Source organism: Tenrec ecaudatus, chromosome 9, assembly GCF_050624435.1.
Source record: "Tenrec ecaudatus isolate mTenEca1 chromosome 9, mTenEca1.hap1, whole genome shotgun sequence".
NCBI classification, from domain to species: Eukaryota; Metazoa; Chordata; class Mammalia; order Afrosoricida; family Tenrecidae; genus Tenrec; species Tenrec ecaudatus.
Window position 1 is genome coordinate 10,453,668 of NC_134538.1, and position 16,903 is coordinate 10,470,570.

The 16,903-nt window shown below is 40.0% G+C and overlaps 1 protein-coding gene across 1 annotated transcript in view; it reads left to right on the top strand.

Annotated features, from left to right (window-relative positions):
• Positions 1-16,903, top strand: part of MCTP2 (multiple C2 and transmembrane domain containing 2) — a 287,776-nt gene that overhangs the window by 55,730 nt on the left and 215,143 nt on the right. The window contains exon 2 of the mRNA XM_075557885.1: positions 15,958-16,489. Coding sequence (XP_075414000.1) covers positions 16,028-16,489 — 462 coding nt within the window. The 5' untranslated portion in view covers positions 15,958-16,027. The remainder of the gene's footprint in view (positions 1-15,957; positions 16,490-16,903) is intronic.

Genomic DNA, 16,903 nt, shown 5'->3' on the forward strand with positions numbered 1-16,903 from the left:
AAGATGAGGCTTTCCACTCTGTAAAGAGTTACCGTCTCAGAAATACACAGGGGCAGTTCTGCCCTGTCCAACCAGGTTTCCACAAGTTGAAAGTTTATGTTATCCCAAGATACAGACTTATTCATTTCCGTGCATTGAATTTAAGCTAGATTTTTCTTTCTGTTAGCGTTAACAGACATCACATGAGATTTCCCTTCTTCTGATGCAAAAAAAAATTCCAGAATACAAGTTTGATGGGTGACCAAAAAGATATCCTTGACATCTATAATGACACCCTCTGAGTCGGAGCTCCACTGGTCGTCATTTGCAGTGATCTTTAGACAGTGAAGGCAAACCCTTCATCGCTAAAGAAAATCTTCGAAGAAAGCATTTTCAGTCAGCGCTGCTGAGTAATATTAAATGCGTTAGCAGTCTCTGCTGCTGTCTCCCACCGAGCCCTCCGGAACGTGTAGTCACATTGCGGTTCAGGTGCAATCCTTTAAAAGGCTTGCTGTTTTTTTTTTCCATGTGGTCGATTGAAAAGGTCTGGTTTAAAATCATAAAAAAATGAAACCTCCATTAGAGGTATCAAGGCCTGCAGCCATTTCCTGTAAAGACTTTTTCCACTTGTTGGTGGTCAGAGAGTCGAATGCTTATTTTTGCTCAGTAACTGAATACTAAATTCACAAGGTTGGATGACATAAGTCTTTTGAGATTTTCCTTTTAGGGCTGACGCTTTAGGGAGCATGGAGTAAATTTTAATTTGTATCTCTCTGGGTATGCATGATAAAACCAGTGAAACTGTCAGTGGTATAAAAGGGAAAACATTTTGTGTGTTTTCAAATATCCTTTGTGATGAGGAAAATTGAAAACATTTTCCAACTCAGATAGCTGGACTTATCTCATAAGTCTTTTCTTCAAACCTAACCGTTCCGTGCATCTATTCTGGACGTTTTCCTTTATGTAAATGAATACATTGCTCACTGGAGGAATGGCATTTTTAGAGCATATCAGAAACTTCAGTCCAGCAATGTATTCGTTTTAAACAAACCTTTAAGACCTTTGTTGGAACGTGAGCTCCTATGTTTGCATTTATATGTTTTTTGATTCCCTGAACTACTTGTAGATTTGGGCAGATTCAGGTCAGGAGCCTTTTACAGAATGCGTTAAAAGACTTCCAGTTCCCGATGGAATAGAAACGCCACATGCTCGCACTAGGCCCAGCATTGCCACCTGCATGAAGTCCATGGAGAAGCTCATTGAGGTCTCTGTAAAGTAAAGATCAGGAGATGGAGTCGGGATGAACACTGAAACTGAAATACCCAACACACCTTGTCAGACCCTTTACCATTTTGCACCCCTTTTCCCGTTCCTCGGCTTGAATTCAGTGCACCCTGGATTTCCTGCAAACATGAGTTCAGAAGCAGCAGAAGGCTCAGAGACAGGGGACCCCAACCCCGTAAGTCTCTTCCTTATCTCCATGCTGTCGTGCCTCAGCTTCCAGGCAATCTTCTGACGATGATGGCAATAGCAGATCTCAAGAGCAAACTCGTAGCATGGAGGGTGATGGAAAAGAGGAAGGCCCTTGATGAGACAGGTTGGCACAGTGGTTACATCAGCGGTCTCAGGCATGGGAATGATGGTGAGGATGGAGCAAGACCGGCAGTGTTTCGTTCTGTTGTGCACGGGGTCACTAAGGGCCGGAGCCCACTTGATGGCACGTGACAGCAGCAACAAAAACAAGAGTTAACAAAAAAAAAGAATTAAAGAGCTACTTCTTTTTGTTCGGTAACACTGTGACTTCAGGTGGGTAAGAATAAAAAACAAGTAAGTGAACCAGCAAAGCATTGCCATTGAATCACTTCTGATTCATAGTGACTTGTGGGAGCAGAGAAGTTCATTTCTGGACCTCAGAACTTGAGGGTGGATGCTTTGCAGTCTGCAGCTCAGTGCATGACCCTCTACACCCCAGGGGCTTCGAGGTGGGGTAACCCACTCCTTTTTTATGCTTCCCCTTGTCCTCTGCCCACTGTGATAAAATAACCAGGCTGTTTCTTAGGGGAGGATTGAAAAAGAAGAGATTCACGCTCTGCCCCCACCACCCACTGATGCCTACTAGCGTACTACGGGGTCCAGCCTCCCTCTTGAGACCACTTTTAAAAGGGAGCTGCCCCAGTGGTGGGACTCAAATAATCTAACAACCTGTTTGCCGCCCTATTGACCATTTCAAGTACTAAAAAACATCATATACCGAAAGGTAATGTGTTACTTCATACAGTTAATACTTAAATAAGAACAAAAAAAGAGATACACACAATTAGATTATGACTTTTAAAATGTTAATGAAAAAGTATTAAATAATAGCTCATCAAAACAATTAAACTGTAATGTACGAGAGAAAAAAAGAAGAGATTCAGGGGGCTCTCAAAGAGAAATAGTTCAGAAGGAGGAGATTGGAAACAAGGTGAACTATTTGGGAACTTCTGGATGAATCCAGGCCCTACAAATATGTTTATTTGACCCATTTTAGGGTACCAATGTCTATGAGAACTCAGTCATACTAATAGTAATGTAGATCAGAAGATTCTTGAGATACAGAGATTTATCCTGATCAATCAAAATATGTGAGTCTTTAAGGACAAAGGGGGTCTGAGAAAGGCTTGTGAGAATGCAATGTGAGCAAGGCTTGGCCTATTGACTTGAAGATGGAGCAGAGCATTACCCGTCTAGAAAGATCTCAACCCAGCTCACTTCTCATGAGTCAATCAATGCTCATGCATAGAAACCCCTTGTCAGTTTCTGAGACTATAACTCTTTACAGAAGTAGAAAGGCCCGTCTTTCTCCTGCAGTTGCTGGTGGCTTTGAACTGCTGAGCCTGTGGATTGCAGCCGAACAAGTAACCACTACGCCACCAGGGCTCCATAGTTAAGAAAGAGGGACAGCCTGTAATCACTACGAATAGGCTTCAACTGACAGAGAGGAAGACAAAGGGACTGCGGCCCTCTAACCAGAAGACATTGAAATCTGCCAACAACTGGAACGAGCAAAAGATGGATCATGCCTTAGAACCCTCAGAAAGGAATACCTTGTTTTTTGGCCAAGTGAGACCTGTGATGGTATTCCAACCTCCAGAACCATAGAATGACACGGGTCCTTTTAAGCCCCCAAATGTGTGGCATTTTGCTACAGCAGCAGTTAGAAAAAACTAATCCAGGTGGTTAGGTTTTCTTATTTCAAGTGAAGTGGTAAATATGGATTATCAATTGAGTAGAAAAGGTGAAGGTTTCACGTTGAAATCTCTAGACAACCATTTAACAGCTACACGAAGAAATATCGTCAAGTCAACCCTACTTGTTTAATAACTCTAAAGAATGCAGGAAAGAGAGGAACACAAAAAGCAGAGGGAACAGACGGAAAACAAATAATAAAGTGACACATCAATGAACACGTTAAATTTAATAAAATGAAATTAGAACCAACTTACAAAAGCACGTGGAAATTTATCTCAATTTACAATCCAAGGACTGCCTGCATTTACACTACAACTGATTTGGTTCAGCATCTTAAGTTGGTGGCTCCAGCTGAGATCATTATCAGATAGCCACGTCTCTTTGTCCATGTTCAAGTCCACTGGGTTTGTCACCACCATGGTGCTGTATTCAGACATCTCGGAGCGTGTGTGTTTTTCCCAAACCTCAGGCTCGTTTGTGCTTCATAGCCAGCGACCACCTTCCCCATTTTTATGGTTTCTTTACAGATTACTTTCCTCATAGCATAGATTTTACTGATTTAAAATTGTTTTATTTTCCTTCTCCTGCCTCAAATTTTCAGCTTTAATGCTCATGATCAGAATCAGATTTCAGCTGTCACAAGCATTGTGGATGACCATAATTAGTATCCCTTTTGGTACAATCTTTTGCTAGTGTGCTTTCTTGTGCTGTTTTGTTTCTCATGTAGGTGATACATTCCTTCAGTTTTCAGTGCCTGTTTTGAATCTGATTAAATCCAGGCATGCTTCATTTTATTGTGCATCATAGATAGTGTGATTTCTGTGTTTGTTTGAACCAAAGGTTTGTGGCCACTCTGGCTCACTCATGCCTACAGGTGCCATTTTTAAAATACCACATGCATACCTTGTACTTTTGTGGCACATCCTGCACATTCTCACAATATTTCAAACTTTTCAATACTGCTCTTGCCCACTTAAAAGACTGTAATATAGTGTAAACATTTTTATATGCACTGGGAAAAGTTTCCTGTTACTGGCTTTACTGTGATTTTTGCTTTATTGTCATGGTCTGAAGAATCTCTGAGGTATGCCTGTATTTGTAAAAATGGCATTTGTTTATTGGTTTGACCTTGCTCATTTCTTAAGGACTCCTCTTGCAACTGGGTAGGCAGCCCGACTCTACTGACTTCCATTAAATGCTAATTAACAAAAATATTTCCAAATGAATATAAAATATTATCTTTTGCATACTTGCAAGCCAAACTATGGAACATGAATTTAATAATGCATTTGTGTTTTGCCAACTGGAGACATAAACTTAAGCTTAAGATAGTATTGTTCAAGCAGAAAAAAAGTTTTCAGATATTTTAATGGCTTTGTCTGAAGTCATTGCATAATAATGCCATCACATTCTTAGATAGTATTAGATGGCATCGTGTTGGTTCCAACAGCGACCTAATGTAAAATAAAATGAAACTCTGCCCAGTCTTTTACCATCCTTACAATGGGTGTTATGTTTGAGTCTATTGTTACAGCCACTGTGTTAATCATTTCATAGCAAATTGTTCTCTCATTGGAGATCCTTCTAGTTGACCAAGCTTGGTGTCCTTTTACAGAGACTTCCACCTCTTCATTACGTGGCCAAACTTCATAACATAAATCTCGACATTTCAGTTCTAAGGAGCATCTGGCTGTTCTTGTTCCACAATAGATTTATTTGTTCTTCTGGTAGTTCATGGTGGTTTCAGTATTCTTCACCAGCACCGCAATTCAAAAGTATTGACCCTTCTTTGGTCTTCTTTATTCAATGTCCAATTTTCACATGTATTTGAGGCAATGGAAAGTACCGTGACAGGGGTCAGGTGCATCTGAGTTCTCAAAGTAACATGCTTGGTATTCAACACTTGAATTAAAGAAGTCTTGTGCAGCAGATTTTCCCAAGTCTATGTAATTTCTTGACAGCTGCTTCTCTTAGCATTGATTGTGGATCAAAGAAACGTGAAATCCTAGACAATGTCAATCTTTTCTCTATTTATCATGATGTTATCTGTACTGTTCCAATTAAGAGTGTTTGGATTTTCTGTACATTGAGTTGCAATTTATACTGAAGGCTGCAGGTTTTGATCTTCATCCGCAAGTGCTTCAAATTTTCCTCTCCCTTTCAGTAAGCAAGGTTGTGTCATCGACACATTGCAGGTTGTTAAAGAGCTTTTATTCAAATCTGATACTTCTTTCTTATGTAGTGCAGCTTCTATGTTTATTTCCTCAGAATTCAGAGGTGCTAAGTATGATGAAGTGTTATAACCATGATGCACACCTTTTACCTTTTTTAATTTTAAACTGTGATATTCCCTGATTCTCTTCCAATAACTCCCTCTTGGCCCATGTAAAGGTCCCCCTGGACAACAATGAAGAGTGATCTGGAATTGCCAGTCTTCTCAATGCTATCCATAATTTTTTAAATGATCCACATTGTCTCTTACCTTTTCAGAGTCAATAAAACACAAGTGTATATCTTTCTGAAAGTCTGTTTTCAGCCAATCTTTGCCTCAAAGCAGTGATGGTGTCCCCTGTTCAACACACTTGCGAATCCCGCTTGAAATTCAATGTATGGCTGCAACCATTTTGAACAATTTGCAGTAAAATTTTATGTGCATTTGATATTAATGATATTGTTCCCAATTTTATGAATTCTGTTGTGCCACCTTTCATTATAATGGTTACAAATATTTATCTCTTCCAATTGGTTGGCCAAGTGGCTCTCTTAGAAATTTCTTGGTAGAGATGAGTGAGTGCTTCCAATGCCTCATCAACTTGTTGGACTATTTCAATTGGCATTTCATCAGTTCTTGGATCCTGGTTTGTCACCAGTACCTTCAATGGAGGTTGGACTGCTTCCTTCAGTCCCATTGATTCTTGATCACATGTTATATCTTGTATTGGTTGATTGTCAACCAGTTGTTTTTGATACAGTTATTGTGTGTCGTCTTTCCCATCTTCTTTCGATGCTTCCTGCATTGTTTACTATGTTGCCCATTACATTTTTTAATATGGCAATTTGAGGCTTGAAATTTTTCTTCAGTTCTTTCAGCATGAGATACATTGTATGTATTTTTTTAGCTCCAGGTCTTTGCATATTCAATTTTAATACTTTTTATCCTAAGCTGTCCTTTGAAAATTTCTGTTCAGCTCTTTTACTTCTTCATTTATTTCCTTTGCTGTTGCTACTTAAATATCAAGAGCATATTTGAGTCGTTTCTGACATCCAATCTGATCTTTGCTTTCTCTCTTCACAATAACCTTTTGAATTCTTACATCAATGCTCTTGATGTAAATCCCACAGCTCATCAGATTTTATGTCATTAGTATTCAAGGTGTCAAATCTGTTCTTGAGATATTCTTGACATTCAGACAAGGTATATTCACCCTTGCATTTTGGCTCCCATGGACTTACTTTAATATTTTTCAACTTCAGCTTGAATTTACATATGAGAAGTTTGTGGTCTTTCAGTCCCTGGCCTCATTTATCTGCTGATATTAAGCTTATCTCCAGATGTAGTCAGCTTGATTTTCATGCATTTTGTCTGGTGACTTCCAAGTGTACAGTTGTCTTTTATGCTGTTGAAAGCAGATATTTACAATGAAGGAGTTGATGTTCTTGCAAGATTCTATCCTACCATTTCCAGCGTTGTTTCTGTCACCAAGACTTTATTTTCAAACTACTGCTCCTTCCTCTTTGTTTTCAAGTTTCACATGTTAATCGCCACTAATTAACAATGCATCATGATTGCATGTATGATCAGTGTCCTAATGGAGAAGTTGATAGAATTTGTCAATTTCCTCATTTTTTTAACTTTACTCATCTGTAAATTCAAAGAAGAGTTATATTAATGGAATTTCCTTGAAGGTGTATAGATATATTATCCTGTCTGAGATAGCATTGTATTTCAAGATAGGCCTTGAAATGCCTTTTTTACAATGAATTTCTCTTGAGTTTGTCATTTCTGGCCTAGTAAATTACATGTCTGGTTAATGAAAAATATTAATAATACTCAAAATAATGAACCTTGTTGAATGTGCTAAGTACCACTCCTAGCATTTTACTTGTACTCATCCCATCTGGAAAATAGAACCATAATGAGCTGTACAGATTTGAAGCAATTTTCTCCAAAATATCAAACCTAAAAATGCTAACAACATAGTAATGCTAAATACAACTTCCTCCCATGGGGCATTGCTTCGGCACTAGCACTGTATTTGCTGTAATATTTCACTTGTAGGCTGGATTGTTTTGTCCCTCTGTGTTAGCACAGTGTTCATCCAGTTAGTTCTGATCTCTGTGTGGCAGAACAGAACTGTGCTCCGTGAGATCATTCACAGTTTATTTTATGGTAGTAGGTAGCCATACGATTCTTTTCAAATGCCTCTGGATGGACTTGAACCTTAATGTTAGCACCTAAGCACATTCACTATTCACCCCAGCGATTTAAAATCCTTCTGTTGTTGGCATAGACTGTGGAGCAGGTTCCTCCTCCAAAGTGAGAACAAGGAGCCGTAAAGAGGTACCATACATCTGGCTGGAATATCAAAAGAGAAATTTGCATCGAGAGACAATCTCAAGAATGTAATCTCTCTGTTTCTGCATTACATCCTGAGGATTCTGAATGAATCCTGGGAAGAGCACTCCCAGTGTTGAGGCTATCTGGCGAGAAGTGTAGATTTAGATAGTCTAATGATTGAATGAAAACTGCAAGGTAAGCAGCTCAAACCCACCAGCCGCTCCTCAGTAAAAAGATGAGGCTATCCATTCCCCCAGACATTTATAACCTTTCAACCCCAATATAAGATTACTTTGAATTAGAATTGGCTTGGTGGCAGTGGGTTAATGACCACATTTGCTCAGATTTGTTGGCTATCTGGACCGTAATTCTCAATGACTAAATACCCCGTCCTGGAGTTCGGTGGGCTGGGACCCACATCCGGAAGCCCTTCACTTTGCAAAATGAAATTTTCTTTTTTTCCCCTATAACTAAATGGGACAGTGTAAGTACATGTTAGGTCAGAGTGAACTGACCAAACTGTTGCTTTTTATATTGGAGGATTTGTTATGAGGTGCTGACACTTAGAATAGGGAGATTATTTCTCCAAATTGGGTTTCGATTGGATTCCTGGTGAGCTGACCTGTCAGATCTCAAAGCAGCCGCTTTTCTGCACAGCGTTTGCCATGCTCTATAATTGCATATTAGTTTGTGAAATATTCCAGTTGCTCACACCCAATGGCTGTGAGATACGCTCTCTTCAATTGCACTCCTCAAACTGTTGGTCTTGAGCTTGCTTTCGTTAAAGGCATATTAGGCTGCTAACTGCAAGATTAGTAGTTAAAAACCACCAACTGCTCCAACAAAGGAATACACGGGGGTACTTAGTATTGCCCTGGGTAAGCTGGGTTTTGGTAGTCTGCCTTTCCCCACTAGATGCTCACTGAGTAACTCTGAGTTAGTGCACCCAGTGGCATCACCTGGGATGGCTCTCTTTAGTCACAGTGAAATTTTTTCAAAGAAGTTTTGCTCAAACCTCATTTGTGTGTATGTGTGTGTGTGATGGGTGACAATAAAACAGTGTGCATCTGTGAAATTTTGTTAATTTTGTTTCCCACTGTGGAAAAATGCTGCAGACACTGTTGTGATGTTGAAGGACATCGCCATGGGAAAAACTCAAGTATATGAGTGGTCCTCTCATTTCAACAGAGGTGAAATGTTGATTGATGACAAACCTCATTCTGAATGTCCATCAGCTTCCCGAATGGGTGAAAATGTCCAATCATAGTGCATTTCGAGCTCGTTCCACGATGTCAGAATGTTAATCATGTTTTCTATTTAGAGTTCTGAAAAGATAGCATATAAAAATGTGTGACAAAAAGGCTGATTTGTGGCAGACCGGGGACTAGTTTTACCACCAAAAACAATGTACCTGCTCATGCAGCATTCTCAGTGCGCCAATTTTTGGCCAAGAACAGCATGTTTCTCTTGCTCCACACAACTTACTCATTTGACCTCACTCTGTGTGACTTCATTTTGTTTCCGTGAATGAAGAGAGACAGGAAAGGACAGCCATTTGAGGATGTAGAAAAGGTGAAGAAAAAACAAAGGAGGTGCTGTCAGCCATCCAAACAGATGAGCTTGAAAAATGTTTCCAAGGTTGGAATTGCAGGTTTGACAAATGTATTAACTGTACATTTGTATTAACTAGACAAATGTATTAACTGGAGAGTATGTTGAAGGTGATAAAGTTGTTTTGTAAAAAAATTGAATGCATAGCATTTGCAGGGTCATTCCATTTTGGGGGGGGAACCCTTTGTATGAGGCTTGAAAACATGAAAGTATGATGGTGTCATACAAAATTACTATGATTTTGAGTTGATTTGAGAGCAGTGAGTGAGTGTTTTCAGATCCCCTGGAGTAAAAGTAGATGCTCTGTTTTCTATGACTCCTCCCACCCCCAGTCAACTTTACTTTAATGTAAAAGGAAAAGACACTAAATGGAATCCTAGCTTCTATTTGATATGAGTATGTATATGGCCTTTGGAAGTGTTCTCAAAGAATAAAAGACCCCAAATTCAAAAACTTCCTAGAGAGGCCGCTTGTATGAAATCTTTGATAGGACAAAGAACAAAAATAGCATCTGCATGTAAGGAATTATCAGGATGATGCCAAGGTGGAGTTAAGCCATGAATTCATAACCAGGGGATTAATTATAGATGATGGGTAACAAAAGAAATCATCCTAAAGTCATGGTTGGTGGCAGAAAATGGGACTACCAGATCAAGAAAAGGCCCATGACTGGGATGGATACCGATTTGTAGATTTAAGAAGCTCATCGCATTTGTCTAGGGCAGGGGTGTCAAACTGGCGGCAACGGGCCGCATGACCCTCTACGTAATTTGTTGTGCCCCATGATGCTCTGAAATAAAATGTAATGAGGGAATTGTGTGTACGGTATTGCCACAATTTCCCCTAAGCCCTATTTTCTTTCTTTCTTTTTTAAAATTTGAATCACTTACTTGGTTTTATTTGTTTGATTATTTCTATTTTTTAAGTGCTATTTTCTTCATAACAATTTTTTTCTATTTTCATTTATTCCAGAGTATCATGGGCCACAAAAAATTATCTTGGGAGCTGCTTGTGGTCCGCAGGCCACCAGTTTGACACCCCTGGTCCAGGGGCTTTGATCTGGCTATATGGCAACTGGGTTTTGACTGATGATTGTAAGGGCCTAAGTCCTATCTACCAATACTCTAGATGTTAAATGGCATGTAGCTATTATCATTAGATAAAGGCATGCTGAGTGAAATTCTCTGAGTCTACTTGCAGATCTGAGGACAATACTTCCCCTTGCTAGGCCTTCGCTGAAGTTGCAATCTGCTTTTTCCTGAGCCCGGGGCTGCTGTGGTACTGCTTAGTTACCACAAAGAGCCAAATGGAATCTGAAAACTGTCAGGGGGCATCTAGCTCCCAGATAACAAGTCAAGGGTGAGCCCCTCAACAACTACCAGAGAAACCTTACCACGAGGAAAGTCCTGCACTGTCTGGCAGTCAGAAGAACAACTTACCAGTGAAGCACACCAACATTCAGACCAGCAAAGCCTGTTGAGTATTTCTGCATTGCCTTCGCCCTTACTCCACCTCCCCTGTACCAACTGATTCTTTGCTGCCCATGCTCCAACCCAGTCAGCCACATTCTGTGCCTCTGTAGAGTCTGGGGGCTCTGTGTGGATAGAAGACTGCATGGGCAGCTTGGTGCAGATATCCTCACTGTTTCCTCTGATGGCACCGTCCCTTCCCCTATGCAGCAGGGGTGTCCACCCAATAACACTGCCAAACAATCAGGAATGACTTCCCAAGCAAAGGGACTTTTGTTTGTGTTCTTTGGGTCTTTTTCCTTTCTCCTCTGACTGACTTTTCCCATGCAGCCCGCTCCCTTGTGGATATGAGTATCCCCCAGGCAGACACGAACACGCATGCAGACACCACCACAAATCAGGGCACAACTGCCCGCGGCAGGTTTTATATTTTTAAATCAGATTTGTTTGATTTTTCTCTTTTCCCCCTGGGAGCATGACTCACCCACATTCAAGATATTGTAGCAACAGAACTGCACATCCGCTGCATACCTATGTCTTTTTTTGTCCTTCTCTGCTTTTTAATGTCTTTCTTTTTCTTCTGATCTTTTTCTTTATTCTCTCTTTTCTTTATTGTTCTCTTCTCTAATTCTTTTTCTAAACATATATTTATATATAAATTCTCTTCTTTTCACATTATTTGTTTACACTTTCTCATACCCCACCATTTCTTCTACTCTCACTTTTCTTTATGAAATATATTTTCACATTACATATTAGTTGTTACTACTCCTTGTAATATCCATTTCCTATGATATTTACAAACCTTTTGTCCATTCAAACAGACTGTAATTATTATTATTATTATATTTTATAGTAATTATTCTTCACTCCACCTTGCCATTTAGCCCTCCTCTCCCTTTTTTTCTCAATTTCTGCATTGTGTGCTCTCCATCTCCTATTAGACCTTTCCCAGATCACTCGACAGAGCCAACTACCTCTACATCATCAAGCAGCCCAGAAACCACTAATGGTTGCACCACGGTGTTTCAGAAATAGCAGTCAACTGCAGTAAACCAAAAAGACAAGAAACACAAATAACTGAAAAGGACCCAATCCCAATGGAGTGCTCAAGAATGAGTCCTTGGGATTCCCCAAAATATAATCCAGAGGAAAGGTGTTTAGGTGCCTTCAAGCGATGTGGGACTCTCATGTTAACAAGGAAGGATAACAGAACTAGACAACCTAGTAAAAAAACCGAGCAATAGAATGGGTCAAACAAAAAACCAAAATAGTGAGCTCAAAAACATTTAATGTGGCTATGACTTAAGAGAGTCATAATCAAGAAAGAAGGGGAATAAATTCTAAGAAAGCATGATATGATATAAGATAGTAGCAGGTGAAGCAACTCACATCACACACACTCAAATATGTGTGCGATAAATCATGAGAGAAAATTTCCCTCCCCATCACAAAGGAGGAGAAAGTGGTTATTCTAAAAGGCGAGAAACCTCCCAACTGGAGAGACCCCATAAAAGAAAAATACCCTAACCTATCACAGTTAAACTCTCCAATTTCAAGGAAAAGGGAGAAAAGCACAAGGAGCTACAGAAACAAAAATAGTCCCCTACAAAGGAAAGCAAGTAACATAAACTCAGGCTTCTCAGCAGATACTATGAAGGTAAGGAGACAATGGAATGACATTATATATAATATTGAAAGACAAAAAATGCCTACCAAGAATCCTATATCCAGAAGAGTATCCCTCAAATACAGAGGCGAAATAAAGATATTTACAGATGAGGAAAAATTCAGTTGTAAAAGCAATAGTAACATTGAAAAAATGTATTCATTGAGATCACTATACACAGAGAATTAACAAAAACACCTAAGAGCAACATACAGGACAACAGCACCTACAAACCAATACAGTGAAAGTGGCCCTCAAAATAGCATACCATTAGAGAAAGAACAAAAACACCAATAAAAACCACACACACATAAAAACCCCAAAATAATAAAAACCAAAAATACCCACACAACAAACCCACAGCAACAAACCTGCTCATATCAAGAACAGCACCGAATGTCAATGGATTACATAGCCAATCAAGAGACAGAGAACAGCATACTGGAAAACAGTATCCAATTTATGTGCTGCATGCAAGGTACATACCTTGAACTCAAATGAAAAAAAAATAGACTAAGAGTGGAGAAATATTTACAAAGCTAATAGCAAACATTAAAAAGAAATAGGTGTTCTGTTAGTCTCTGATACAATAGGTGTCAAAGTAAATGACATAATGAGAAACCAGAGTGGACACTACAGTATCAGAAGATGTAATATAATTACAACGATCTACATAGTTCCCCCTCCCTGGGGGACGGACAACAGAAAAGGGGGTGAAGGGAGACACCGGGCAGTGTAAGACACGCCAAAATAATAACTTATAAAGTATCAAGGGTTCATGAGGAGGGATGTGCGAAAGGAGGGGGAAATGAGCAGTTACCAAGGGCTCAAGTAGAAAGCAAATGCTTTGAGAATGAGGAGGGCAACAAATGTACAAATGTGCTTGACACAATGAATGGATGGATGGATTGTGATAAGAGTTATACGAGCTGCCAATAAAATGATTAAATATATATCATTTTATACCAGTCAAATCCTCACAGAGTTGAAGACAGGGAAATGTATTAGCACATGAATTCTGAGCAGGTTATGGACAACAATGAAGGCCCCCAATCCATATGCAGAGCCCTCCCATACTTAATTAAGCCATAAGACAGAGTGCATTGGATGGTGAATTAATGCAGATTTAGTGAAGTCAAAATACAACTCCTTATCATATGTTCTTCCTTTTGACTCGTTAAAAAAAATTTGTTCCAGTTTTTATTTTTTGCTTTCTTTTTGGTTATGATTTTTCTGTTTTATTCTATTTTGATTTTTGTGAGGGGGGTTGTGTATGTTTTTCTTCATATGAAATCTAGGATAGATAACTCTACAGAGACAGTATCTGAATCAATCCTTTATTAGAGTTATGGCATGGGAAGTTGGGGCTAAAATACTGAGCCCAAGAATGAAGAAACTATCTTAAAATCAATTGTGGTGATGATTGCGCAGCTCTTTGTTACCTGTTTAAACTATTGAGTTGTATGATATGTAAGTTTTATGTCCACAAAATGTAAAATTTAACAGAAGAAAAAAGGTATTATAGTATTGAAAATAAAATAATTAAAACAGAAGAACGTATATGGTGTCTGGCTATCAAAAGATAGAGATCTGGGTCTTAAAGGTTTGAAGGTGAACAAACTGCCATCTAGCCCAGAAGCAATAAAGCCTACATGGAAGAAGCACACCTGCCTGTGAGATCACGAGGTGTCGAAGGATCGGGTGTCAGGCATCAAAGAACAAATATCATTGTGAAGGAGGGGAGTGCAGTTTAGGGACCCAAGGGTCATCTGTAGGCAACTGGATATCCCTTTGCAGAGGTCATGGGGAGGAGACGAGCCAGTCAGGGTGCAGTGTAGCAACAATACAACACACAACTTTCCTCTAGTTCTTAAATGCTTCCTCCCCAATCCCCACTATCATGATCACTATTCTACCTTATGAATTTGGCTAGGTAAGAGGATGTACACAGGTGCAGGTAGGAACTGGAAACACAGGGAATCCAGGACAGGTGATCCCTTCAGGACCAGTGGTGAGAGTGGTGATACTGGGATGGTTGAGGGAAGGTAGGGTAGAAAGGGGAAACCGATTACAAGGATCTACATATAACTCTCTCCCTGGGGGATGGACAACAGAAGAGTGGGTCAAGGGAGATGTCAGACAGTGTAAAATATGACATAATAATAATAATAATTTATACATTATCAAGGGTTCATGAGGGAGGGGGAGCGGGGAGGGAGGGAAGAAAATGAGGAGCTGATGCCAGGGCCTCAAGTAGAAAGCAAATATTTTGAGAATGATGAGGGCAACAAATGTACAAATGTGTTTGACACAGTGTATGTATGTATGGATTGTGATAAGAGCTGTATGTGCCTCCAATAAACTTATTTTAACAATAACTTACATGGTATCAGAATTTATATCAAGACTTAAAATTGGAGCTGGGACTCTTACTGTAAAGTGCAGACTTCCCTAAACCAAGTGCATTAGAACGTAAAGTTTAATAAGGTAACAAAGAAAATGTGTTGGAAATCAGGAAGAGCAGGATGGCCATGATGCCTGTCTTCACATTGAAGCAAAGCCAAGCTCAATTGTGGTAGGACTTATTGTCTGTCCTAAGAGGAAATAAGTAAGTAGCCTTCTTATGAAGATTCCATCCCCCTCAACCCCTCCTCCATCTAATTCTTTGCTTTAACTTTTCTATGACAGCCCCAACAGAGCCTCTTAGAATTTGATAGTAGATGCAGTCTAGGTTGTTTTGACTTATGATGGTACTATGTCCGGCTGAGCAAAATACAGGTTAGTCTTGCACCAGCCTCATAGTTGCTGTCATCTTGGACCATATTTTTGTAGACACTTTGTCACTTGATCTCCTTGAGGGTTCTCTTTTTCACTAATCCTCTATTTTACTAAGCACAGCGTCCCTTTCTGGGGATTGGCCCCTCCCGATAGCTGCAGTACACAGGTCTCTCTGGCTTTCTATGGGTCACACTAGCTGGACTGCCTCCAAGACAGATTTGTTGGTTCTTCGGTCAATCGTGGTACTTTCAATAGTCTTTGCTAACACCCTTACTCAAATGCTTCAATTGTTTTTTGTTTATTTGTATTCGTTATCCGTTTTTCAGTTTGAACATGCATACGTAGCGATTGAAAGAACCCAGGCTTGGTTCGGTTGCATCTCAGCCCTAGAAGTGACATCGTTGCTCGTAAACATTGTAAAGGAGGTGTGTGCAACTGATTTGCTCCATGCAATATATACTTTGATTTCTTGACACCATCTCTTGTTAAAATTTAGGTTTTTAAAACAATACTTTTTCTACTGTTTAAGAGAATACCAATCAAATGTTTCAATCATGATGACTTGGTGAAAACTGGGGGTGTTGTGAGTAGCATCATCCCCCTGGATGTGCCCTGGTCCCACTGAGGAGGCTCACGTGTTGTCCCTTTGTTGTGTTTCATAGGAGTCCATGAAGTTGTGTCGTGTAGAAACACACTCTGTTAAGGAGTGAATGTCCGAGTCTCCATGCAGTTATGGATCTGGATAAACCATCTGTCTGGGGCTCTTTTAAACAGCGGACCAGGCCTTTGTTAATCAATTTGAGCAAGAAGAAGGCGAAAAAGAATACCAGCAAACCCCTAGATTCACAGGCAACTCATCACCTGGACCGTCGTTTGAGCCTCTCCGTTCCTGATATACTGGAGGCTGGGACCTTGGCTACAGAGGGCAGGCCTTACTCTGGGCCCCAGTCATCCTACACCTCTGTGCCCAGTAGCCTGTCAACTGCAGGGATAACAAAGACCAGCAGCAGCACTTCGAAACAGTCTGAAGAAGAACCGGATTGGAACCAGGGAGATGCTGACCACGCCTACGTGGCAGGGATAGACTCAGAGGAAATCTGTGCATCCCCTGCTCTGCCCAGGCGGGCATCCAGCAATAGCATCTTTGATCTTCAGAAAACTCCCCTCGGAGGAGATGGATCAGAAGAACCAGAGGTGAGACAAGGGCTGTTCTCTTTCCTCCTCCTTATTTCTTCTTCTCCCTTTTTTTTCCCCAGTGAATTTAGTGCCCTTGGAAAATTTGGTTAGAAGTTATTTCTGTGGTTAGCTTGGATGGGAAAAGTCACTTATAAGAATTTAAATTAATGCACTATTGATTGAACCCAATGTCCCCATTAGTTTTGAGGTTGACCTTTACATATTTTATAACTATTACAAATAACCTTCTAGGATACTTTAAGACATTAAAAGCTACATGGAGTAAACTCTCCCAGCCCCCCATCTCTTGGCAAAGAAATGAAGTGCATGACTCCTTCCCTAACTTTTTGTGTAAATGTGTGACTTGCTTTTTCTATTTCTCTTATTTACACGATTGCCCAATTCCTTCCAATAGACCAGCCAGTCATATTA